Source organism: Numida meleagris, chromosome 3 (assembly GCF_002078875.1).
Source record: "Numida meleagris isolate 19003 breed g44 Domestic line chromosome 3, NumMel1.0, whole genome shotgun sequence".
Classification (NCBI taxonomy): Eukaryota; Metazoa; Chordata; class Aves; order Galliformes; family Numididae; genus Numida; species Numida meleagris.
Genome location: NC_034411.1, coordinates 57,075,503 through 57,100,334, shown reverse-complemented (window position 1 = coordinate 57,100,334; position 24,832 = coordinate 57,075,503). Strand labels below are relative to the sequence as shown.

General features: G+C 37.6%; 2 protein-coding genes across 2 annotated transcripts in view; one reads left to right on the top strand and one right to left on the bottom strand.

Annotated features, from left to right (window-relative positions):
• AKAP7 (A-kinase anchoring protein 7) overlaps positions 1–24,832 on the top strand; it is a 75,349-nt gene that overhangs the window by 17,210 nt on the left and 33,307 nt on the right. Inside the window, 2 exon segments of the mRNA XM_021391238.1 lie at positions 6,749–6,861; positions 17,171–17,315. Of these exon segments, the coding sequence (XP_021246913.1) occupies positions 6,749–6,861; positions 17,171–17,315 (258 nt within the window).
• On the bottom strand, positions 8,107–17,164 carry MSH5 (mutS homolog 5). The gene is made up of 2 exons (XM_021391237.1): positions 14,363–17,164; positions 8,107–13,653 (listed from the first exon to the last, which is right to left on the bottom strand). The coding sequence occupies exon 2, from the start codon at positions 13,650–13,652 to the stop codon at positions 11,223–11,225; it is 2,430 nt and encodes an 809-aa protein (XP_021246912.1). The 5' UTR covers position 13,653; positions 14,363–17,164; the 3' UTR covers positions 8,107–11,222.

Below are 24,832 nucleotides of genomic sequence, written 5' to 3'. Positions count from 1 at the left end.
TTATATTGTATTATAGTGTGTTGTTTTGCATTCCGATATTTTATTTAGTAAATTAGTTTGTTTTCTCCTCAGATTGTTGCCGCTGTTCTTTGCTCTCAGGGCCATCTCCCTACCCTTTTCCCCTATCCCCTTTTCCCGGGACGTGGGCCCTTGGGTCCCCCGTCCCCTTTGTCACGGAATCGGGCCTAACGCCCGTAAACCGTCGACATATAGTTTTCTGCATGCAGCCTTTTCTAACTAAGCCTTTTGCTACACGCCGGTTTTCATTTTAGGCCCTTTGAGCAGACAAATGCTGACAAAAGAGGCATACATTTTAGTGAAAATAAACAATTACCATTAGGGCTTAGTTTAGCACCAGTTAATTTTATGAGTTTGTCCTCCAATAGGTAATAGTTATTAAATACTAATAAGCTCTTGAGCGTGGTACTTTGTTAGTTATTCATTAGGGAATGTTTAATGCTGTGACCAGCAAAAGAGGCTGAAGGGGGTAGGAGGAGCATTGGACTGGGATGGGGCCTGGCTTTGGGAAGCTGTACGGCAGTGCTTCTCGCCCTTCAGCTCACTGTACTTACACTTCAGATGGGGCCTTAAAATTCAGGACCAGCTGCATGGGAGGAGGCAGAATGAAAAAAAGTTTCTAGTTTGTTGAGAAAAATGCAAAAATATTATTTGACTCTATAATGAGGGCGTTTTCAGGAAAGTACAGAGAGGGCAAGTAATAAGGGGGATTCTTTTGTCATGGTGACAAACATTTAGGAAGTATTGGGATGAATTAAAACCACTATAGGAACTGAGTTCCATCAAGAAATCCAACATAAGTTTCTGTTTCAGTTTAGCACTTTGAGCCTTCACATTATTGTTGTCTTGTCAGGGTTACCTTACATATTGGCATCTGTGTATAAAGTGGGGATTGCTTGATCCAGGTACTCCTTGGATCTTAATGAATGAGCACATTTCTCTTCTATATACCTGTGTAATGATGGAGACAAAGAGAACAACACATGGTTACTACTGACACATGTCTGAAAGAACTATATAGCTCACTGGTGCATGATAGTGGTATGGTGCGGTATGGTGACAACTCACTGTGGAAAAGCCTAGTATGGAACCAAGTAACCATGGAAGAACTGCTGGGAAATAGCCTTGACTGTGGCTTGCCTGCTGGTACAGTGCAAAGCTGACAATTTAGAGAAATGCTGCAGATGATGGGGAGTAAAAGTAGCCATTTTTGATACAGAGAGAAGAAAAGTAAGGCCTTTGCTTTTCTTATGTTCTAGAGACAAAAGCACATGAGGGAATGACTGATCCTGGTTTAAACACCAGTTTTTTCATAGGAGATTCTAGTATTGGTGAGCTATTCATGAGTCAATAGCTCTTGTCCAACAGTAGCTAGGGCTACTCCTCAGTCTGATACAATCTTTCCTACCCTGCTAAGGGTCCTAACTTACAGGCACTAGAGATGCTTAGTGCTTGATGCAGCAGCATGGAGTTATTTATTCCAAGAATAACATGATTTCTATATATTTTTTTTTAGCTTGCTGCTCACCTCTCTTGAGTTTGTGAAAAATTTGATCATCTGAAGTGCTTGGTTTAGAGTTCACTGGCCTGCAAATTGGGCCTTGTGAGGCTTTATGAGTGTGTTATGCTCACTGTGAAAGTGAGGATGACAAGAAGACCTTATTTGTAAAACCCAAACCTTTGCTAGCTGGTAGCCAATAAAATACTCTCTTTAAAAAACAACTCGGAATTTAAAAAATTTGGTGTAACTTAGCATGTTGAAGTTATAATTGTAAGTTAGCAACGCTTAGCTTCCCCTATGTCTCCAGTTGTAAGTGTATAGTCAGAAATAATTCTACTAAATCTTTAAATTTAGGGAACGTGGTTTAGAGACAAGCAGAAATTAATAGACTGGAAGAAAATCTATGTACATAATAGTTTTCCATATCAATGAAATCTTGGAAAAGAAGAGGGCTATTATGGAATATTGTCCAATGTACAATTTTTCTATGAATAATTCTCTATTGATCTAGCTGTTGAATTTTTGAGCCTTTCCACTTTATAGCTATTCTGGACAAGTTTCATGTATCGCATTTCAGGTCTAATTATGGGAAAGCAGTTGTCTAATGGATTCAGCTACATCCAATATAAGAGGCGCAGATGACATTCAGTAATTTTGACATTATAAAAATAATGTACAAAATGATATTGCGGAGTACTTCAAATTGCATGAAAGATGGTCTGAAAGCTGTCTAAAAATTTGTTCCAGGAAGCCTCTGAGCTTGTGAAAAATAGCCTTAACTTTTTGAGGGTATACTTTGAAGCTGCAAATGCTGGTCACCCTGAAACTAATAAAGGAAAATACAGATCTTGTTAGTTTTTCAGTCCAGCTAGTAATGTTACTTCTGAGGGAAAGATGGCAGATGCTCAGACCCATGCGCATTGTCTGTCTGTTGTTCTTGTCACTGGCCTCTGCTTGCCTTCAATTCAGGCAGTTCTCATTATGAAGTTTAACCTTCGTGTACTTGTTCAGTCTTCAAACCCCCTTACATAATGTCCCGTAAGCCTGGAACTTTCTCCTGCCCACAACATCCATGCTTCCTTCTCCTGTTCTTTTAAAGCCCTCCTTTTGATACTTCCTCAGAGGGGCGCATAGATATTAATAGCATTACATTATCTTCTACTCTTCCTGTGCTCTCAGAATAACATTTTGCTTTGTTTCTTTCTTTCCCCTCCATCTCCTCAGATTTCTTTCTATTTTAATTATCTCTGAGGAAAGGGACATTGTGGCAATTATATTTCTAAGTCACCTTAACCTGCAAAATGTCCAAGTGTACTATACAACTATACAACTGAGGTTATTTGTAGTGCCGATAAATGTGGCCAATCTCTCGAGCCTGTGATATTTATATAATGATCTATGCCACGACAAAGCTGAGTGAGAAGGTTATGTCTGATCGCCATGGGAACATGCATGGGCACATGCATACACACGTAAATAGATCAAATTTAAAACTGCAGTCTCTCTCCAAAGTTGTTTTCTACTTTACAGCAATGTTTCATTATGTTTTTTCTTTATTAGGATTGCCAGTTAGGTAAAAAAGATGAATTTGAAAAGATGATTAGAAACAGAAATAAAATTTGTTTGTTTAGCACAAAATGAAGACACCCACGCTATGTGGCTGCTGTTCAGCAGTATAAAGTGTAGGTGCTTTACTGCCCCACTGTAACACGCATTTATAGTACCATCATAATTAGTCTACCTTGTTGAAAACACTGTGTTTTAAATCCCATGATTGGCCAAACTACTGCTGTGACACCGGCTCTTAAGAGGAATTAGGGACGTATGTCTAGAGGTGCACATCTTCATCACCACAGATCTTAATTGCAGAGGGGAGAGATAAGACATGCCTGGCATAAGACATGGTGGCAGAAGAGTTGAGCTTCTTAGGAGAGAAAAAGAAGACTACAATCCATGAGACTATCACAGGGTAGCATGAACTTGTTTTTAATAAGACTAATCCTTTGCTGGAATTTCAAAGTCAAGGAATCCCCAAATGATGCTGTTCAGAGAGCCAAATAAAGGAAGCAGAAAATGAGTTTGTTACCGACCATGTCAGTTTTAAGTAAGTATAATGCTTTATTCAGCATTTACTCAGCTTACCAACATCAGAAAATAAGCTGGCCATTGGAAGCACAGAAATACATGCACAGAATTACTAAATGGCTTAATTTGAACTTCCGCATCTCAATTTGAATAAGCAGCAAACATCTATTTAGTCATCTGTTTTGATATGTTAATCTATTGTTCATGAACACTTGTGTGCACAGCTGTATAACAGCTTAGCAGGGATCCAGTGCAAATGTAGAAATGTTTCCCACAGACAAAAAATAATACAGGTAGGTAAGCTGATCTTGTGTATAGTCACATGTCTATAGCTGTAGACAGTAGACTGAGACACTCAGATGCATAGATCTATCGTATATCTGTAGATCTATACGGAAGTTATGCCTGTGTATACATATGTTTACACATTTGGATGGAGAGGGAGAGAGGGAGGGAAGAAGGGAGTCAGAGGGTGGAAGGAAATAGGAACAAACTGAAATACAGTTTGGTCTGAATGTGGGGAAACACTTCTCTACTGAGCACTGGCACAGGATGCCCAGAGAGGCTGTGGAGTCCCTTCATTGGCAGTCTTCAGTAACTGTCTGGACGTGGGCCTGGGCAGCCTGCTTTGGGCAGCCCTGCTTGAGGGGTCAGAGCAGTTGGGTCCAGAGGTCCCTGCCAACCTCAGCCATTCTATGATTCTGTAATATTTGCATATATACATATATTTACACACATTTGCACTTTTATACAATCTTCTCATGTAAATAGAAGAATTAAATGAGAAAAGCGTAATGATCATCCAGAGTAACACAATGGGTTTGTTTCATTTGTGGGAACGAAGTCCAGATCAGTTTTGTACTTCATCTCTTGGGCTGCATCGTACCTCCACCTCCTTCTCTATTTACATGCAGTGTATGAATACGTCCTGCAGAAAGAGAACTCTAGTAGCTGATTCTGAAACCCTGGCATTCACTTAAAAATTAAATTTTGGTGCCTTTCTCATCTTTGTTTTCTCAATGTTTATTACAAAAGTTGTCATTAAAAATGTTTGTTTTACTCCATTGACTGGGTAGTATAGTAGTAACTCCAAGAAATAAATGTAGATGGTAAATGAGTGGAGACTCAAAAAGCAGAGTGAAACCAAGTCTAATTTTACTGACTACCACAGTGGCAAGTGACTGTTCATACTGTTACCTGTGTTTTGAACGGTGTATCGGGGATTTGCCTGAATTTACCTGGCTACGGAAAAAAACTGGCTTCAGTACTGACCATTTACATTGTCACACAGCCAAATCTTCTCTCCAGCTGTCTAGTTTTCCACCAGAGACCCAATTCTAGCTTCAGCAAAAAACGAAAGAGCTTCATGGGGTCTCTAGAACTTTTTGTCTCTGTTCAAGTGAAATTTATCTGCCTTCCAATTTTAAAATGTCTTATACAGAAGGGAAAGGGAAAATTGTTTTGATGGGTTATATATTCTGCCTGAAAAGGTAGAATTTTAACTTCTAGTAGGTTACTTTTTGGCATCTGATAGTAATTAGCTGCTATTACCATCATCTAAATTCTTCACAGTTTTTAATCCCATTGGCCTTTCAGCACCCTGTGAGTTAGAAAAAAAAGGATAGGCTTTTTTTTTTTTCTTCCTCTGAAATGCATAAGCCTCTCATAAGTGGAGAATGGAGGCTCAAAGAGAATTTTCAAGTGTCCCTCTTTAGGAGATTGTATTTGGCTCTTTGATTTCCTTGGCTTCTTTCAAAATCCAAACCTCAGTTGCATAGACTGTGGAGCCCAAGTTTATAAATCGTATGCAGTAGAGAATAAGAAGAGAATTACGACCCACAGATCTGAAGAGAACGCTCTGAGGTTATTTTAGAACTATTCTGTTGTGAAGTAATGCACAAGCTTGTAAAATCTCTTATTCTGTGTGATTTCAAAGTACCTCGCAAATATTTACTATAGCAAACAAACAAAAAGATAACAGTAGTGTGAACTGGCAGACTTGTGCTAGCCAGCTTTATACGCCTGAATTTCGGTTTGATGGGCCTTCCCTGTTTTCATCTTGCTATGCTTTTCACTTCCCAATGTAATGCATTTCCTTCCAGGCAGGAGAATAATGCACTGGATCTTTCTGATACAGCTTAAGCATTTAACCAAGAAGTAATGCATGTTGCTGCAAATACATGATTATAGTAAGAGTTGATTAAATTCATCTGATAGGATTGTTTTTTTCCTATTTTGATTTTAGCTCAAGGGTAGTGCGTGACATCTATACTTAGAGCTAGTGAAAAATTTTAAGTTGTATTTGCAAAGAAAAAAACGTTAGTAGTTTTTCTGTTTTTTCAGTAATAGGAATATTCTATTTGCCAGTATTATTTTTTTGCCACAGGTTTTATCTATTTCATCTAAACCTTCAAAATTACAACAGAATTTTTTCATTTACAGTATTTCAGTTTAAAAATGAAGCCTAATTCAAAAATTACACTGATTTTTATTTCCAAGAAACAAAACATATTGGGCAGATTAGCTGTGATATGGTAAGCTAGGTCTGTGTAGCAGAGTTGCTTTCACCTTTGCTGTGTATTTCAAAAATAGGAAAACAACTTCAAAAGCAACAGTGAAGCATAAAAAAGTAGAACAAAAAGAATCTAACTTCAGTATACTTAACATGTCTTCCAGCTCTGCCATGTAAATTCAGTGACAGATTTTATAGCTTCCTAATTCAGGTTTCCTTTGGTCCAAGAGGGATATTACCCAAATAGAGGTAATAGGGCTTACCACAGAACATTTTTAAACACAGAGAATTTTGTTATATAATCAGAGTTTTCCTGAAGTTTGCAAAACTCTTTTAAGTGAGAATAACTCCTGAACTGTTTGAATCTGATGGCAAAGGAAGGTAGCATAGACTGCTATTTAACTGCCATTATCTTACTAATGCCAAATTTGTGACCTATATTAATTGCAAATGCAAAAACGTTTTCACATGAAATAGAGCGTACCTTTGAAGTTCCATAGCATTCTCTCTGCCTTTTGGTACTTTTTTTTTAATTGTGGCATGGATGTGACTCATACTACACTTGAAAACACATTTTTAAGCATTCTGTGTTATAATATCTGAGTTCCTCTACGTTTTTCTTCCCCCCTCAGAGACTATGAGGAAGATATTTCAAGAAAAGGGCATCTTGGCAGGAGAAGAAAGAGCTTTTAAGCCCCATCTGACCTTTATGAAGTTGTCAAAATCAACAGAGCTACGTAAGCAGGTGAGCTCACATTTCACATAGCTCAGCAGCAATCTAGAAAGTTTAATTTGTGGATGAACGAAGAAGTTGCTTATGCTGTAGCATCATAGTTGTACATCTTTGTAGCCAGCTGAAGAGGTAAGACTTTAAAATACCGGTATGTTAGAAGGAATAAGAACTATGTCTACCATGTAAAAAGTAGTCATGTACTGTACTATAGGTTAATACTCTTGATATTCTCATTACAGTAAAATCATAGCCTGTTTTCTTTTGTGAAACTATGCAAAGCCAAAAGATGGAATTACTTGTTCAAAATTACAGAATTAGTACTAATGTGTAGATTACATAGTTAGAGATGCTGTCACAATATTTATATGCTGCTTGTGTGGATACTGTTTGGTTACTACGTGGGAGAATATAAGCAGATGAACAGGGGAATTTATATTATGCATGAAATGCAGATGTGCATTTCTCTTGATTCAGTATTTTTTGGTGAATTACATAGTAGTGATGAAATGCAGCATTATATTCTCTTGCCGGTATCTATTTCTTCCCCATTTATTAGCTTTCTTTAGGCAAGAAAAAATAGACAAGCATGGAAGTAAGTTACAATAACTATGATGAGAAATATAGAGAAGCAATAATAGCATACCTAGCTTTTTATTTCACACTAATTTAACAGTAATTTATTATTTAACATAAGATATATCTCCATAAAATTTCTTTGCTAGCAGTGCAATAAAATGTTTTATGTAACCTTTCAACATTGCCCTGGCAAGTAATTTTCAGAAGAAATATTTTCTAAAAATAATAATTATAGTACATAGTATAATTATTGTCAGTTGATTTAGCAAACATTAAAGTACTTTATTCATGAGAAAAAAACCTATAAAATACGAAAGGTGAAGATCCTAATTAAGGAATATTGTGAAATTAGCTGGAAGATGGAATGAGTTCTGAGATACATTAAGTGGCTTCAGGGACATAATGCATAGTTGCTCTGAAGCAAACACAAGGACTCATCTGCAGGTTGTATGTGGTGCGTTATAGCTCATAAAATTGTACGCTGAAGCTTTTGCTTGTATTAACAGCTGCTTTTTAAAATTCTCATTTTAAAAATCCACAGCTCTTGTGGAATATTGTCTGTTCATCAATGGAACTGTTCTGTTAAAACATCTCAGATAATCAAGGTGCTTTTTTGCCATTCTGGTTTTTTTTTTTTTTTTTTTTTTACATTCACCTACCTTGCATGAAGTATTGGCCAGAATACATATTTTCTGTGTTCTGATATTCACAGCTACTGACAGAACCAGGTCAGTGTCATTTCAAATCATCTTCCTTAGTCCTCCATAATACTGGATAATACATATAGTATTCTAAAGATGCACTGTTTAGAAAGCTATTATGTATTAAAAATCTGTAAATTATCAGGAATTTTTGTCTGTCAACCCACTGTCTGGCATAAGCATCAGTCTTCTCTATCATTTTTAGTTTAATTGTGTCCATACATTTAGTAAGATAGTTTCCTGCATTTCCTGACAACAATAAGTAACAATGTGAAACACAGAAATTCTATTTATTTTGTAGTACATTTTAACATAATGTTGGATTGCATTTTCAGATTATATAACAGCATGAAAAACAAGAAATGGAGAGTGGATGAAGATGGCATGAGAAACCATATAAAAGAGCAAACAGAACAGAGTAGTTGACTTTAGTTCACAGCTACAGCTTCAAAAATACATTAATATTTTTTTAAATGTGAAATTCCTAATTTGAATCAATACTTCAAACCATTCTCCTTATAATGACATCTACATTCCACCAACATTTCCTTTTGGAAAAAATAATTTAAAAAATCTTTTTACATTTTGTAAGATACATATCTTCTGAGAAGACTTTAACTTTCCAAAGTTGTCACGGGTATTTACAATTTAAAAGAGTTTGAGAATTCAAAGTTAATAAAAATCTCAAGAAAACAGCTTTCCTCTTTGAAGTCACAGCATTAAGCTAAAAAAAGATAAAATTATAAATGTAAAAACAACAACAACAACAACAACAAAACTTGGAAATAGAAATTAGTAAAGGATAACATTTCAGATAAAGTGGATAAGGAAAGAGCTGTCTGAGGCCATCTCAGCTTCTCAGGTTAAAGAACTTTCTTAACTGCTCAGAAGTGGGAGCAACTCATTCTTTACATTCAGTTTGACAATCCTGAAATCAAATGTGCCTTGGAAAACTTCCCCAGAATAAGAAGGCACAGTGTGCCTTTGGGTGTCCTTTGGAATGAGACAAAGGGAGATAATTTACTTGCACATGCCTAGTTGTTTCCACAGCTGATTTGGACGATAAGAATATTGGGTTAGTATTATTATCTTCTGTACAAAGAACAACTGAAACACAGTGAAAGAAGTAACCGCGTTTTACATTTAAAAATAACATTTCTATTCCTGCTTCCCTCACTACCCTGCTACATTGCTGTAGGTCAGTCACAACCCCTCTGTTTTTCATTCATCTGCTACTTATTTCAGGGAATGTTGTGAGACATACTTGATAAATGCTGTATAATATTCAGAGATCTTTTAGTACATACTGCTGCCAGAACTGCAAATACGATTAAATGGATTTGTTAGTAGATGACTGACAGCTACATTGCTCAGATGGCATCTGCTTAACTAAAAAGCTGTATTTTCTTAGCCCAGGCATAGGTTGGCAAGAAAGTATTCCAAAAATACAATTTAAGAACATTTAACATATGATATTCCTCTGTGCAGCACATATTTAGATTGCACTATGTATAATTAGTAAAAGAATATATTTGTGAGAAAAATATGTAAACAGCACTTGTAAGTATAGTATATGGCCTTTTCACTGCTACCATTCAACTTCAGTGGTAATATCACCAAGATTTTATATGTTACTTTGCAGGCAGTATCATTATGGTCCTTTACTCTTGTATTTTTAATGTAATTTATATTAAACTTTTGTCACTATCTTAGTTTCATTAGAGATAACAAAAGTTACTTATTTTGTAGTATCATAAATGGACATCATAAAGGAGGAAATTCTGCACTGAGCCTGCACTGAATTGTCTCTGATTTCAGATCTTTTTGATGGACACTCACATTCATCTTTTTGCTGTCTTCACTGAAACATAGCAAACAGATAAGATGTTTAGTACCAGTAATTATAAATATTTTTTTCTCATGTAATTTTTCTCTCTTGAAATAGTGATGGTGGATTCTTGGCTTCTTGAAATCAAGTAGGGCTGAAGAGAGATACAATATATCTGCTGATTATCTTTGATTTGCAATGTTGTTAGCAGTTACAGCATGTTTTGGCAGTCAGTTATCTAATGTCTTTTCTGTCTTATTTAGATAACGAATCTAAGGCACTTATGCTATTGCAGGGAAGGTTATTGCTTCTGTGGTAGTTATATATCACACCTCCCCTTTGTTCACTTGTTCATGAATACTTTTTGCATACTTAATCATCAAATGCTATGTTCAGCGAAGATCCTTTGCACTGACAGAAGTGAAACGGGCTCCCTTTGCTCTGGTATTAATCTTTTAAGTTTTACTCAGTACTTGAAAAACTATAACATGCTGGTCTCTGTCTTATATCCCTAGTATAGTTTACCATTTCCTGGACTTGTAATTTTGTTTTTATACTCACAGAGCATAGTTACATACTCTTACTCTGCAGGACCTTAAAAGAAGAAAGTGATTCTCAACAAAACTGAAGTGCTTCCCCTGTAGTCGGACCCCACTGATTCTGACTTCCAGTCTTTTTATATCAACTCTTGGAATCTCTCTGCCATTATGGCCAGAAATGCAGCTTTATTAAATGCCACAGAGCTCATTAAATCCCTCTATATTTTCATTAATCAGTGTCTACTTTAGTAGTTTGTATTGTAACAACTGTTATTTGCTGATCTGGGAGTCCAAGACACATACTTATTTGTGATCTTTTGATGATGATCCTAAAATGACTGAAACGATCACTTTGACACTACACAAAACAACAAACACTTTGCTTTTATAGTCTTATGAGACCAGCAGGAATATTTTGATTTTTCTACAGCATTTTTTCAGTCTGAGGATCTAACAATAGGGGCTGAAATGCATGGTCCAACAGCTGGAAGAGGTTCTTGAATTCTCCTCTTTCTGTCTTCCTGCTTTCATATCATGCACCATACTACAGAGATATATAACTTCCATACTTACTTTAAACAAGAATAAGAAATGACATACACTGTAGACAATTTTTAAAAGTGAAATGTAGTGTGAGGCATTAGTCGTAGTCATTATTGTTGAAATTACAGAACCACCCTACTGAACATGGCAGATACCTTGTAATACTTGCTTTCAGACATAGCCATGCTATAGAATTGAGGCTGCAGAAGGCAGCACCTCTTTATGCATAAACTCTTCTAAGTTCACATTGGGATCATCAAGGTCTAGGCTAAGAAACTTCTCAACAACAGTCTTACATTTTTCCATCTGGTCTCCTTTCAAAGGATGATCAATACGTTTGATAGCTTTTCCATTGCGAATCAGTTCTGATACCTCCATTCCTCTTTCAATAATTTTGGCAGGCATTCCAGCTAGTGCAGCAATGTTGGCAGCATGACTAACAGTGGATACTCCTTGTTTGATCTGATAGAAAAACACCAACTCATCTCCATCTTGGTGGGTCTCCATTGTCAGGTATTCCAGAAGAGGCGTGTCAGGCAAGAGTTCCAGCTGCATTAAGCTGTGAAAATTAGTGGAGACAAAGACCTGCGGACACTGGGTTCCTTGATTGATCCAGTGCTTCAGCACAGCAGCCAGAAGGGCCAGACCATCTAGTGTGTTGGTCCCTTTACCAAACTCATCAATAAGTACCAAGGACCTCTCTGTAGCGTTGTTTACTGCCTTGGCAACCTGGTTAAGATCGATCATGAATGTGGAGAGTCCTACAGAAACTGATTCCCTAGTGTGGATTCTTGTGTAAATCCCATCAATTGCTCCAATCTCTGCCTCTGCTGCAGGCACATAACTGCCAATTAGAGCCATGAATATTATAAGACCTACTTGCTTTAAGTAGACGCTCTTTCCAGATGAGTTGGGCCCTGTGATTATCTTTATTCGTCTGGTAGCCTCACCACTGTTCATAGGATTAGCCACAAATGTTTTTGCACATAGTTCCATCAGTGGATGTCTTCCATCCTTGATGTGGAAGCCATGGCGCTGAGTAAAGCGTGGCCGGCAGTAGGAGTTCTCCCGGGCCATCACTGCCAAAGCCAACAGCACATCTAGGTGTGCGGTATACTCAATCACGCTGTTAAGTACTTCAGACTTCTCCAAGATCTTTGTCTGCAGCTGGTGCATAATAAGTGTTTCCTGGTCTCTTATCTCACAGTGCAAGTCACCCAGCAGGCTGTCTAGCTCCTTAGTTCTAGCACTTCTGTAGTGCAGTTTATCCTCTGACAAGAACATGAAGTCCAAGCCTTCAATTTCAAAGTCGCTTTTATCCACCATACTTGGCAGCCGTGGAATGGAGAGAAGGAACCCAATCAAAGGAATATAGATCACACAACAGGAAGGAATGTGGTTGTCCAACATTTCCAGTTCTTTTTGTGCCACTTCTGTAAGAAAGTCTGAAAGACCCATTAGCCTTCGCTTCTTTTCATCAATGGTGGGATCCACATTGGGTCTAACAGTGAAGCGGTTTTGTGAGATGCTGCCTTCAAAGTCCACCACTTTGCTGATTAGACTAGCAATGTATTGCAGATCATCAGTGAAGACGCGTGAAATAATCTGAAAGAGTTCAATACTATGGGGCAGAGAGCGACATGTGTCTCTAAGGCACAACGCACTGTACACTGTCTTATAGAGTGCTTGCCAGTCACTAACTTTTGTATGGGATAGAGTCATTCTTTTTAGAATAAGAGGCACATTTTTTATATTCCTGAGGCAGTCTTGAAGGGTAAGGACTGTTTCATGGTTCTGAGCCAACAGGAAGAAGTGGATAACATCCAGCCGTTTGTTCAGCTCTGTCAAGTTCCGAGTAGGTCGTGTAAGCCACAGCCTCAAAAGTTTTTCTCCCCGTTTGCACCTACAGCGGTTTAAAATCCCATATAAACTGAATCCTTCTTTTAATCCACTAGAAAGCTTATACACAGAAGGATGGATATCACTTTTAAATATCTGTAGGACACAGTAAGTGTCTTGGTCTATATTCACAGTTTCTGACAGCATGAACTTTCTAAAGGCCAAAACAGGAACAACAGTACTGCTTTCTTCTAGTTCAACTCCAACCCTTCTCCTGTCTAGGTACTTAAGGAGTCCCCCTAAGGCTCTTATCATGAGTGGGCTCTCAAAAGGGATGACTGAGGACAAGTAAAGAATTTTTTCTGTTGCAGTCATATGGGATGGGATAAATGGAAATTGTCTAGATAGGATTCGTTGCTTGCTGACTTCTAGCCCAAAATCTGTGTTAGGAAACAGGACAATTTCTGTTTTTCCTTTATCACTATCACTGTCTGCTAGGTTGGTCAGGAAACTGGCAATATTCTGGTCCTGTTTTGCACTTGTCACTATGCATTTAGGATGAACTTCCCCAGTCACTTTTTGCAGTAGATCAAGGCCTTCACTATCAGGTGTGTCAGGCATGAAGTAAACTGAGCAATCTTCTGTATCGTAGTAAGCAACTGCAAACTGCCCTGCATACCACAAGACAGACATATGTGTCTCAGAACACTCTTGCTCCTCTTGTTCAGACACAAGCAGTGGTGGCAAGGGACAACTGGTAGCTGATGTGGCACTCATTCTATTGGAGAACAAAATTTTTATTCACAACTCATCCAAAACGTCCTGAAAACTAATTTTAATTGACAACAAGTTATTACTCATTATTCCAGCCCTGGAGAAACTAAGATGCTGCCAGAAATTAAAGCCAGATGTTACCAGTTCAGGTGAAAAGATGCAGCCATTAACTATAGATGCATCTTGCTTTTAAGGAAGCTGTAACTGAGCTACTTCCAGCAATGTTGGAATCATTTTATAGTTTTTCTTCACGTATTTTATTTTAGTAAGTATTGTCACACCCTTCAAACCTTTCACAATGTTCCATGCTCCATTCTGCTACAATCCATAGTGTGAGAAACTCTAAACCACCTTTAGGTACTGAGCTCAGAAGCTCAAACATAATAGGTATAACTTGAAGACTGTCTGTCTTTAAGTTTTATAGACTGGGATTTGTCCAGAGAGGCTGTGGGGTCTCCAGCTTTGGAGATATTCAAACCCTGACTGGATGCAGTCCAGCACAACCTGCTGTGGGCTACTGCCTTGAGGCAGGGGGCAGCTAGGCGATTGCCAGAGGTCCTTCCCAACCTCAGTAACTCTGATCTGCACCCAACATTTCAGGGAAGTGAGCTGTGCAGCTTTACCATCTGCCTGCAGAGGTACGGGAAGCCCACGCACATTGACCACAGTGCCTCGCAAATATGCAGCTGCATGGACTGGTCAGCTGGTCCTACCTGGGTATTTACGCACCTCCTTCTTCACACAGGGCCAATTTCTTTGCAGGCAAATAAACGTTTGCTGCAGAGGTCAGCCAGTTTCCCCTACAGAGGCCACAGTCACAGCCAGCTTTCTGCCTCCAGCTCTGCTCCGTGCCCTCCACTCATCCTCCTCGCTCATCCGTGGACAGCTCACTGGGGCCGTGTGAAGGCCGCAACTTCTATCTCGTCCCCTTCCTCCTTCCCTCTTCCCTTTGCCGGGCAGGAGCTTGCGTCCCCGCCTGTCAGGGAGGTCCTGCGCCGGGGCCGAACAGCTCCACCCGGCCCGCAGCGCCGCCGCTGGCCGCTGCGAGGCCAGCCCTGCCCTCGCCTGGCGGCGGGGCCTGCTGGTGTGCGGGGCATGCTGCAATGCGGGCCCTTTTCGCGGCCGTATCATGCCAGAGGACTCCACTCGCTCCGTAGCTGCCTCAGGGGCCGGATGTCTTCTTCCTCCCCACCTGGCACCCAAGTATAGCACATCTTTGTAATCAAGCGTCTGTAGCTTTTTCATGTGGGAACAGCTCCTCTTCTCCACTGCTCCAGGCACGTTCAAATAAATGAACCATGACCTTCCCATACACCTGCATTGTTTCATCCTTTTGCCATCAGCGCCTCATTGCAGCCATTGCAGGCAGGGCTTCATCAATTGCTCCAACTTACTACAAGTATCATTCAGTTTTCCAAATGTATTTCAGTAATGTGTCAACAGCAAAACTCAGTTCCTGACCATTTAGCATCTGATTCACTCATGACCAATCTGTTTTCGACAAGCACCATCTCAGCCTCTCGTCAATGCTGTTTCTCATTGGAGCATGAAGCGATGATCTTGATCTCTTCCTTTCATCTCTCCCTCATTTTCTTCAGCAAGTACTTGAGGCTTCACATTTTGACAAGCATTCTTCTGGCTGAAAAGGTCTTTCTTTAAATTACTGATGGATGTCTGAACGTATTTCAAAGAACTGTCAGCCAGAGAGCTCTGACTGATGATTTAGTTTCAAAATAACCTTAGTACCTAAGAACTAATTTAGCCATAGAATATCATATTTTAAATAACAAGTGAGTTTGGAATCCACATAAACTTGCAAGAAGATTGTGTACCCTAAATGGAGAACATCCACCACTAGATGTCATCATTTCAGAGATTAAGGAACTAGAAAGACATTTCTGACCTTGTTAAAGAAGACTTTAGATGACAGAACCAAATGTGCAGATACTTAGAGAAGCAAGGTTCTTCTGAAGTGAATCTTTATTGAAGTAAAAGCTCAGTAGAAATGCCTCCAATGAACAAATATTGCATATGATTAACTGTGAAGGATCTCAAGAAATGAGTAAGTGCACTGCTCAGACAAATGGATATAGTGTAAAGGTATGTGGAAGGAGAGAGCATCTATCTGCTTTAGGGCATCTGGTGGAGGACCTTTTCAGTGTGGAAGGGGATAATAAGAAATGGAGGAAGCCATAAACAATGGCTTATAGAGACACAAACCTGACTAACGTAATTAGGGAGACAGCAACAAGAGCGAAAGCTAGTCAGTCACAGTGATTGCTTGAAGTGTGGGAACGTTTATTTCCACCAGATTGTCTAGTAGAAGGCCTTGTCAAATGGGATGATAAGGGGAAGAGGGAAGCCATAAACAAAATGTGTAGAGACACAAAGATGACAGGCAAATGTAACACAGGCAAAACCAAGAAACAAACCTTGCAAATGACACTAATTGCAGGGCTGCTAGGAAACTAAAGGCAAACCAGGACATTGCAGCTCTTGGGGATGTAAACCTGAGGGTCCAGGATGTTAAGGGGGTTGGTGGGAGTGCAAACAGATGGAGGAACGTGCAGGGGAAGGGGATTTGGGAGAAACAAAGGAGGGACAAAAAAGGCTGCAAAGATTTATGTAAAACAGCACTTGCTTGGCCACTGGAGGCTGTCCTGTTTTATTAAATCCTCTCTTAACCAGCTCTCTGCGTAATCTTGCGCCCAGTCCTGTGTGAGTGTGTGCTGCAAGGATGAAGGGCCAGCTACTGGAGGGATTGGTGTGTGTGAATTTGGAGTTAGGGCAGCGTGTGTGTTCCCTGGGCCTGATGTGTCAGTGGCTGGAGCCAGTGAGGTCTCAGTGCCAGATGCTGAGGTGAGTTGGTGTCTGTCCGCAGTCTGCCCTATCTGTGGGTGCTGTTGCACCAGCATCTTGCAAGGGCACTCTCAGTGACCAGCCATGTCTATGTCCTCTGCACTTCTGCCTGTCTGCGGGGTATGTACTCAGCTTTCCTACCAGTGGCACCTGCACAGGGGACAGCAGCAAGTACATCCATCACAGACCCTGTGTCCCCATAGTGTCGGGTCTGTGAGAAAAAAAAAACAACCAGTACATGTTTTCCTGTTTGATGACTTTGAAAACAAAAAACTGCCCTTGACAAACATTTGAGATTTTTCTCTGTAATAACCTGCTTGGTGCTGACATGCAGAATAATTTACAGTTATGTGTTCCATGAAGATTCTTGCAAACCATTTGAAATTAAAACACTTGCAGTGTTCTATATGCTACAGGACTGAAGAGGGATGAGTAGAAAGGAGGTGTAATGACACTTTTAATCCTTTGTTTAAGTTCTGTAGCAGGTAACTGCTTATGTGAAACACAATATTTGGCACAATATTGTTTCAGTATTCTTCTTTCATTTTGAAGCAAATTTCCATTCTAACAATACCTCTGGTTAAAATGGAAACTAGGCATTAAATGTGAAAATTTAGTCTTCTATCAGAATCTGTAATTGAATTTTATGTTGATATTTAAAGGTGAAAAAAATTGACTCGAGCCTGTATGAAGATTATAAAAGCCATTATTTTGGAGATGAAATCCTGCATCGCTTCGATCTTTGCTCCATGTTGAAAAAAAAGCAACCCAATGGCTACTACTACTGTGAGTCCTCTGTTTTCCTTGGTAAGTACATCTTCATTTTCCTCTTCTATCAATGATGTCTTTAATTTATGTACTTGAAAAGCCATTCTTTCTGCAGTGTATGTTAGGAAATTCTTGTAATAGTATCCATGGAATCTGACAGAAGTCTGTCCTTCAGTCTTGGTTCTCCAGGTACACTGTGTAGTGCTTCTTGATGACATCTAAAGCTTATGTTTAACTATCCAGCCCCAGTTCCATTTCTTATTCTAAAATGAGTGAGAGCTGCTTATCTCTCTGTTGACTACAAAGGCAATGTGCGTGACCAAATTTGAGTAGACACAGTAATTATAGATGATTAAAGATAAGTGAAACATCTCTAGTATGGGAGAGATGTGACCTCACTTACTCATATAGAGAGAGAATTTAAATGGTAAAACAGATTTAATAACTTCTCAGAGTATCATCAACACTTCGAACACTGTACAGATACCTTGCGTAGATCATTACAATGCCAGAAATTACACTTGTGTACTCCTGCTTTATTTAAAATTTCTCATCTCAGTGGTTATTCTTATCTTGACTACTAATTTTTGCCACAAATCATATATAGCTGGCACTTCAGATGGTATGCACAAAAGGTCTGTGCACTGAGAGTCTATGGGATAAAGGCTCTATCGTAAACCTTGGTTAGTTCCCACTAGCTGATGGTAGCTTGGTTGAGACTGCTGTTAGTCATATTAAGAACATGAGTTAAAACAATCTAAGTGGAATATTTAGAAAATTTTGAGGATATTTACTTAAATACAGTCAACCCTTTCAACCTAGGAATGTATTGTGTAATTTATTGGGAATTTCTTGAAAAACACCATTCGCATGCTTTGGAGATCTTTAATGGGAAGACAGGCAAGTAGTCATACAGCAAAATTAAAATTTTTAATATTAATTGTATTTTTTTTACCTTTCCTAATTAGGCTGGTTCTTTATATGCGCTGTGTTAGATGTGAGTCTTAAAAGAGGTTTGTAACAGAGAACAGGTCCTGGTCTTAGAAGATCAACTTATGCTTTTTCTTGGTACACCTTGGTTTTTATGTTTTGGGTCATGTCAGTTTGAATGTAGTGGTGTTGGAAGACATGGGATACTGACATTCCTGCCAAAATCTCATGTGAAGAGTTAACTTTGTATTTTTTCTGTAGAAATAGAAGTTTAGAAGTAGAACAAAACTCTATTTTGCATGGTGTTAATGAGCAATAGTTTCCTTTCAACAAGAATATGGACAGTCTTAAAAAATGTTAATAAATCGAAGTCTTCACTTTTACATACTCAAGGAAAAAGAGAACATCTGTTCTTGCGTGGTTCCTCTAACAAGAAGAAAGAAATACAAAAAATCTTTTACAGAGATCCTCAACAATACAATGCTTACTTCAAGGCTATGATAAACTTATTCTCATATGCATTGCAGCATTTTCCAGAGTTCTGGTAGTAATAAGCGAAAATGTTCTTAACAAGAATTGACCAGAGGTCATTTCAACAAGCGAGTCAGTGGATATAACCTTTCCAACTTCAAAGCATTCTAGTTTTATTAATGAAAATATTCATGACCAAGGAAGGACGGAATTCTCTGAAAGAAGGAATGAAACATACATTAGGGAAATTTTCCAAGGCCATTGTCATCCCATCTAGCTCAATAGGAACATCTTCATTGTAGACAGTTTTAAACGAAAGCGATGACTTCATCCTTAAGGACTAAGGAATGTTAAAAAGATGAAAATTTTATTTGTTATGAAGATACATCCTTAAGGACTAAGAAATCTTAAAAAGAAGAAAAATTCTACTTATTCTGAAGATGCATCCGTAAAGACTAAGAAATCTCAGAAAGATGGGAACTTTGCAATGGTACTGTGTCCGTTCATCCTCAAATTCTGAAAAATCCTTAAAGGCATGATGAGCATTAAAAAAAGAAGGAAAACTGCTGGTACAGGCATCTTTTCTGTTTGAGCTGATTTCAGTGGAAAGCAACAGCATTATAAGGCTTGAAACGAACGGAAATACATGAGATTAATTCATTATACTCCATTTTTTCCCTAGTAAACACTGGTCTTTCATCATCATAAAAACTTGAGTTCGTAGACCTCATCTGCTGTTTTTCACCCACTCTTCAACATCTGAATTTGTTCGTTCTTAATACTATGTCAAAACTAACACTGTAGTGGAGAAGACAAAGGGTATTTATGAGCAGCTACTACCATCTCTAAGTTTCTGTTGTTTGGAACAGCTTTACATAAACACTGCTACTAAAAGGTGGTGTTGTTTCCAGTACCCCATGTAGGCCTTTGGTGACAACTTGCTTTGTGCCTTGGTAACTTGTTTCCCTATCCTATAGCACTGATGGTGGAAATGCTTACTGGTCCTGAGGCCTGTTTTGAGGAATTATTATTAAATACTTACACAATACCTTCAGCATGCCAGACACTTTGCAGATGCTACATATTATTTCTTGTTAATGTTTTTGTTTGCACCAGCCACCTTTATTTAGATTTACTGTTACAAAACAAACAGAAAATACTGCCTGCAGTACAGAGTAAAAAAAATACAGGATGGCTGTTTAAATTAGTGACGACAATACTGCAAAATCCAGACCAGTCAAAACCAAAATTAGATTTATTTATACATCTCTCTTTCTCTCTTACTATATATAATATTTTTTACTTGTGTTATGGATGTTTCATAGCTATATCTATGTTTATATATATCTCTAATGTCTGCACATATGTTTGCACATGCAATCAGGTGCTTATATGTATTCAAATACTTAGAGAAAGTAAAGGATTATTTACCATGGTGCAGCACTTTTCATTTGGATTAAATTAAAGCTCAACTACTCACAAATATACTTCAAAATGTTTTTGAATGTGTTTCTGATTAAGGAAATTGGTAAATAGCTTACTGCAGGTAAAAGCTGTTTAGTAGTATATTTGGTAGATACTGACAATATTATTTTGGAATATTTATTTAAATCACTCTACTTCTTGAACTTTTTGTGTTACCAGCATTTCAGGATGCTAAAATGAGATAGTCTTTCAGCTTTTGAGTGTGAGTCTCATTAAATGTTTTTTAGCAGCAGTCAATCAATTGATATTCAAGCAAGAATCAGATGCTTCTTTGCCTTTAACTAAGTTGTGGTGTGGTAATGCCTAAAGAATTTATGGGAGGTGTCATTTTCACAATCTGAACAGAATTCTCTGAATTGTTTTTATATGAGTACTACATTTGGCTTTCTCTAGCCATAATATTTGAATAGATGTTCTTCAATGACATGACATTAAGAGTATGTGGCTTTCTGATCCCCACTTTCCTCAGGCCCTCATAGGGTCGATGCATCTTTCAAAAATGTATGCATCTTGTTTTTCTAGGTTTGTATACATTAATACATATTTATCTAAAGACAGTAATAGAGGAAAAACAGTTATATTTGGACAGAGTTTAAATTATTGTTTAATTTCAGAGAAGGAGAAACTATATTTTAATGAATTTTGAAAAACTCAATATTTTACATATTTTAAATATTTTTAAATGTTATAAAATATTATTTGATTAGGGGCTTTAGTAAACATAATTAGTTAGGGCATTCATTTAAACATGGGAGGGAGTCAATGCAGTTCTATCAATACATCAGAAATAGAAAAAATTAAAAATTATTTATTACAGAAACGAGCTGTACCCAGCTCTGGTTCTTTCTATGTGCATTTGCACTCGGGCACTTCTGTTTTTCCTCGAAGTGCACAGAAAATACAAAAGCAGTCTTTACTTTTTGCTACTTAGAGTTTGGCCAGATTTCAAGTTTATGCATCTAATGAGATGAAAAGAGAAACACAAATCAATACACATTAAAAGACTGCATACTACCATTGCTATTGCTAAGAAATGCCACAACACATACCAGCTTGGTAGCTGGACATTTTAAAAACATTTAAAAATAGAGGTGGAACACCTGCTGAGCTGCAACAATATGCGCAGCAGGTAAACAAGCTTTGATGGTATGTTAAGGAGAAACATCCAATATCTTTAGCGTAGCCTACAGACACATGCACCAGATTTCTCTGCATCTACATGCCAGCCCCACAGGGTATGTATTCAGAAGTTATAATTTGACATGACAGTGACAACAGCATTGAAGCTTCATTCTCAAAGCAGAAATCAGTTTATTCTTAAAGCAAATAAAACAGCAAGCCAACAAAAAGTGCTTATTCAGATGACCCACCTTATTGCACCTGTTGTATGTTACCTCAAATCTGAAAGAACAGCGAATGCTGGAATGAGTTGAGCTTCTCAATATATACTCCCTTAGCTGAATGATGGGTCAGTTCTTTATGTCACAGTAGAGATGTTCAGTAGACCATCTGGCCATCAAAGAGATCATTATTAAATTTTCTTATGTTAAACATGACTTTGATATTAAGTATCCTGCTTAAATATTTTTCAGGATCTGTATATTAAGATTTTTGTAGACTTTTGTTTTAAAGAAAATTTATTTATAGTAATAAAATATAAAATTAAATTATATGTACATCAAAGGAAGCTTTCACATGCCAGGCTGTATTTATCCTGTAAACTGTGGTAAGGTTCTCCTGAGTGGCTGATAAGAAGGTTAAATATGAGACTCCTATGTGATATCTTTGAGGCAGAAAATCTTCAGCAGTAGTCTGTTCTTCAATGGAAACCACTCAGCAGGATGCTTTTACTTTCTGCCCAGCCAGAACTCCTATGTCTGGACTGTGTGCCAGGGTGGAGGTTAAAGTACTGTTAGAGTTCCTCTTAACCCTTGCGATCTAGCAGTAGCAATCTGGAAATTGAAATAGCAGATGACGACCATTTAGTTGTTGTGGATAAAAGCGTAAGAATATGGTAAAAGATGCTCTGTTCTCAAATAATTCCTCCAAGAGATGGATTTTTAAATAGCAGAACGTTGGTGTGTCAGACTACATTTCTCTGTAACTATGTAGAAGGTAGGTGTCCAGTCTGTGTTCTGCAGTTTCTCTGAAGTGAGACACACCTGCAAACAGTCGTTGATCCCATCCTAAAACATACCTCAGATAGGCAAGAGCTAAGAGGTGTCTAAGATAGGCAAGAAGTGGATCTAAGATAACACCGCTTAAACAGTTGTTAGTATTTGTTAATTAGTTTGCTTGTTAATTATGTAGATACAAAAATACATAGATTCTCAACTAAAGGATGTATTATATTTGTAAGGTTTGTGTTTCTGAGGGAGGTCAATAACCTTATGAGCAGAACATGTTACAAACAAAATGTATTCTTGCAGATTGCTGTTCTTAGGCCATCAGAATTGTTTAAGTAACTTTTTTAATAGCCTTGATTCAGGATTTAGTGGTGCACTTTATGCTTCCACTTTACACGGTACAGTGCTAGCCAGGCAGCTGGTTTGACCCGACTGTAATTGGTTTTATTCATACAGCAATTAAACATTTTCTCACATTAGAAACAGCAGTGGTAAACAAGTAAATGTTAGTTTGATTGTCCAGATTCTACATCCTTTAAAATGATGCATGGCTTTTGTTGATTTCTTTTACTCTCCATAATTGCATGGCATTAAATCACTTCTAAAATTCTGAATCATTCTTCGAATTTGCCTGTTATCTGTCCTTCTTGTTCTATGTTTTCAGAATATTTCTATTCATATTGTTTTACTTCTTAATTTTTCTTTCCTTGATGATCTATTTATAGACTAGCTTCTAACTTCTCTACTGTATTAGGATGTGATTAACCGCTCTTGTGTTTCTTGTATATCTCTGGCACACTTCCTAAATTTTAATTAGTAATGACAGTCATACTGCTAATGGATAAAAATGTCTTGGGCAGCTTCACAGGGGCTATTTCTTAACACTTGTAATTAGTAATTCATTCACTGTTCGTGATGAGTTTATCCATAGCTGCTACAGTTTTATGCATACAATATGCTAAATAGCTCTTTGCATACACATAAAGCAACAGATATTGTGGGTTAATCTGTAAAGTCTTTCTTAAAAGCACTCTTTCTTAGCAGTGCCATGTTGTCAAATACTGACTTATAAGAGGGATTCCTTTAAATGTGGGAGAGAAACACTCACATTTTAGTTTATAACCTAGAAGCCAGGTTCTTTATGGACAGTGGTTAGAAAGTGGTGATCCAGTAGTTTCATACACACATCAAATATTTTCTGTTTACTGCTGAGAACAGAGCTGTCCCCTAGTAATTCATTTTCTCTGGTCTTACATTAAGACATGATGGATGTTCTCTTTAGCTCTAGTGACATATGTCATTGTCTGTACAGTTTCTTCTTTATTGATAATTTTATACTATTGAAACATTGACCATTAGCACAGCATTTTTCATAATGATAGAGCAGTTTTATGTTAACTTTGTAATTCCAGTTATAAATTAAAAGCTATAGTGATAAATAGTCTGTGTGAATAGGGAGGAGAACAAAGTGAATGAAATGAAAATAATCATTGTAAATATGATTTGAAAGTGGAGATTTTCATTTCAGAATGATATTTAATTGCTTCAAGGGCAACTTCTAATGTCCCCAACTTTGAGCTCTAACACTGGCAAATGTGTAAGAAACTTTTCATTAGAAAGTGACAGAGAGTCCTAAAGACAGGAGCGTGATGCTTGGTGTTCGATCATACATTTCCTAATACTCAGAGTAAGTAAAACCTCATCATCTTCCATGATTGTTATTTGTGACTCTGTGATTACAGATTATTTACTTTGTGCGGGGAAGTTTTTGCAATTTTCTTTTAAAAATATCATATTAAAATTCTAGGGCTGTCTGAAGTCTAAATGCTGGTATTTATCTTTCTATTTTTCAACAAAAAGATGTTTCAAGTAGAGGAGTTTCATGCCAGTGATGTTACCAGTAGTTGAAACAGTGAAAATAAGATTTTCCACAAATAGCTTTCAAAATTATACACAGACAAGGGAATAAAACTGATGAAGTAAATCTGAAGGAAACTACAAAAGTGTATTTCACATCAATGTGACATGTGACTCATAGTGAAAATTTTGTTGAGTAAATAAATATCAGACTACTGGTTTTTCATCACATAGCCTAACATGCTGTAAAATACAATTTAAAACTACCGACCATCTTTTTCGTGTGTTAAGTATTTCTGCAGTACAGACATTTTTCCTCGGGCAGACTTTGGTTTCCAAACAATGGATTTATTCTTAAATTTAATGTAGTTTAAATAGATTGCAAATATGTAACATATTAATGTCAAGATATGTTAAATGCCTGAAATAAACAATATTTAGTGTTCTTTCATTGAATATATCAGTAGAAAATAATTATTTTTTATTATTATAATTGTCTAAGCTTGTAAGTCACATCTTGTTGATGCATATTTGTTCCATATTCTTAACATCAATAGGAAGCTATATTTGACTTCCTTTAATTTAATTAAGCTCTTCTGCGGTACCTGCAGGGAGTGCTTTTTAGTAATTCAAAGGGTGTACATTGAAACAGTGTTCTGTTGTTACAGTGTCGGTATTTTTCAATTG

Excerpts from the sequence above, each read along its gene's own strand:
- MSH5 (XM_021391237.1), bottom strand. The coding sequence starts at position 13,652 with ATGAGTGCCACATCAGCTACCAGTTGTCCCTTGCCACCACTGCTTGTG.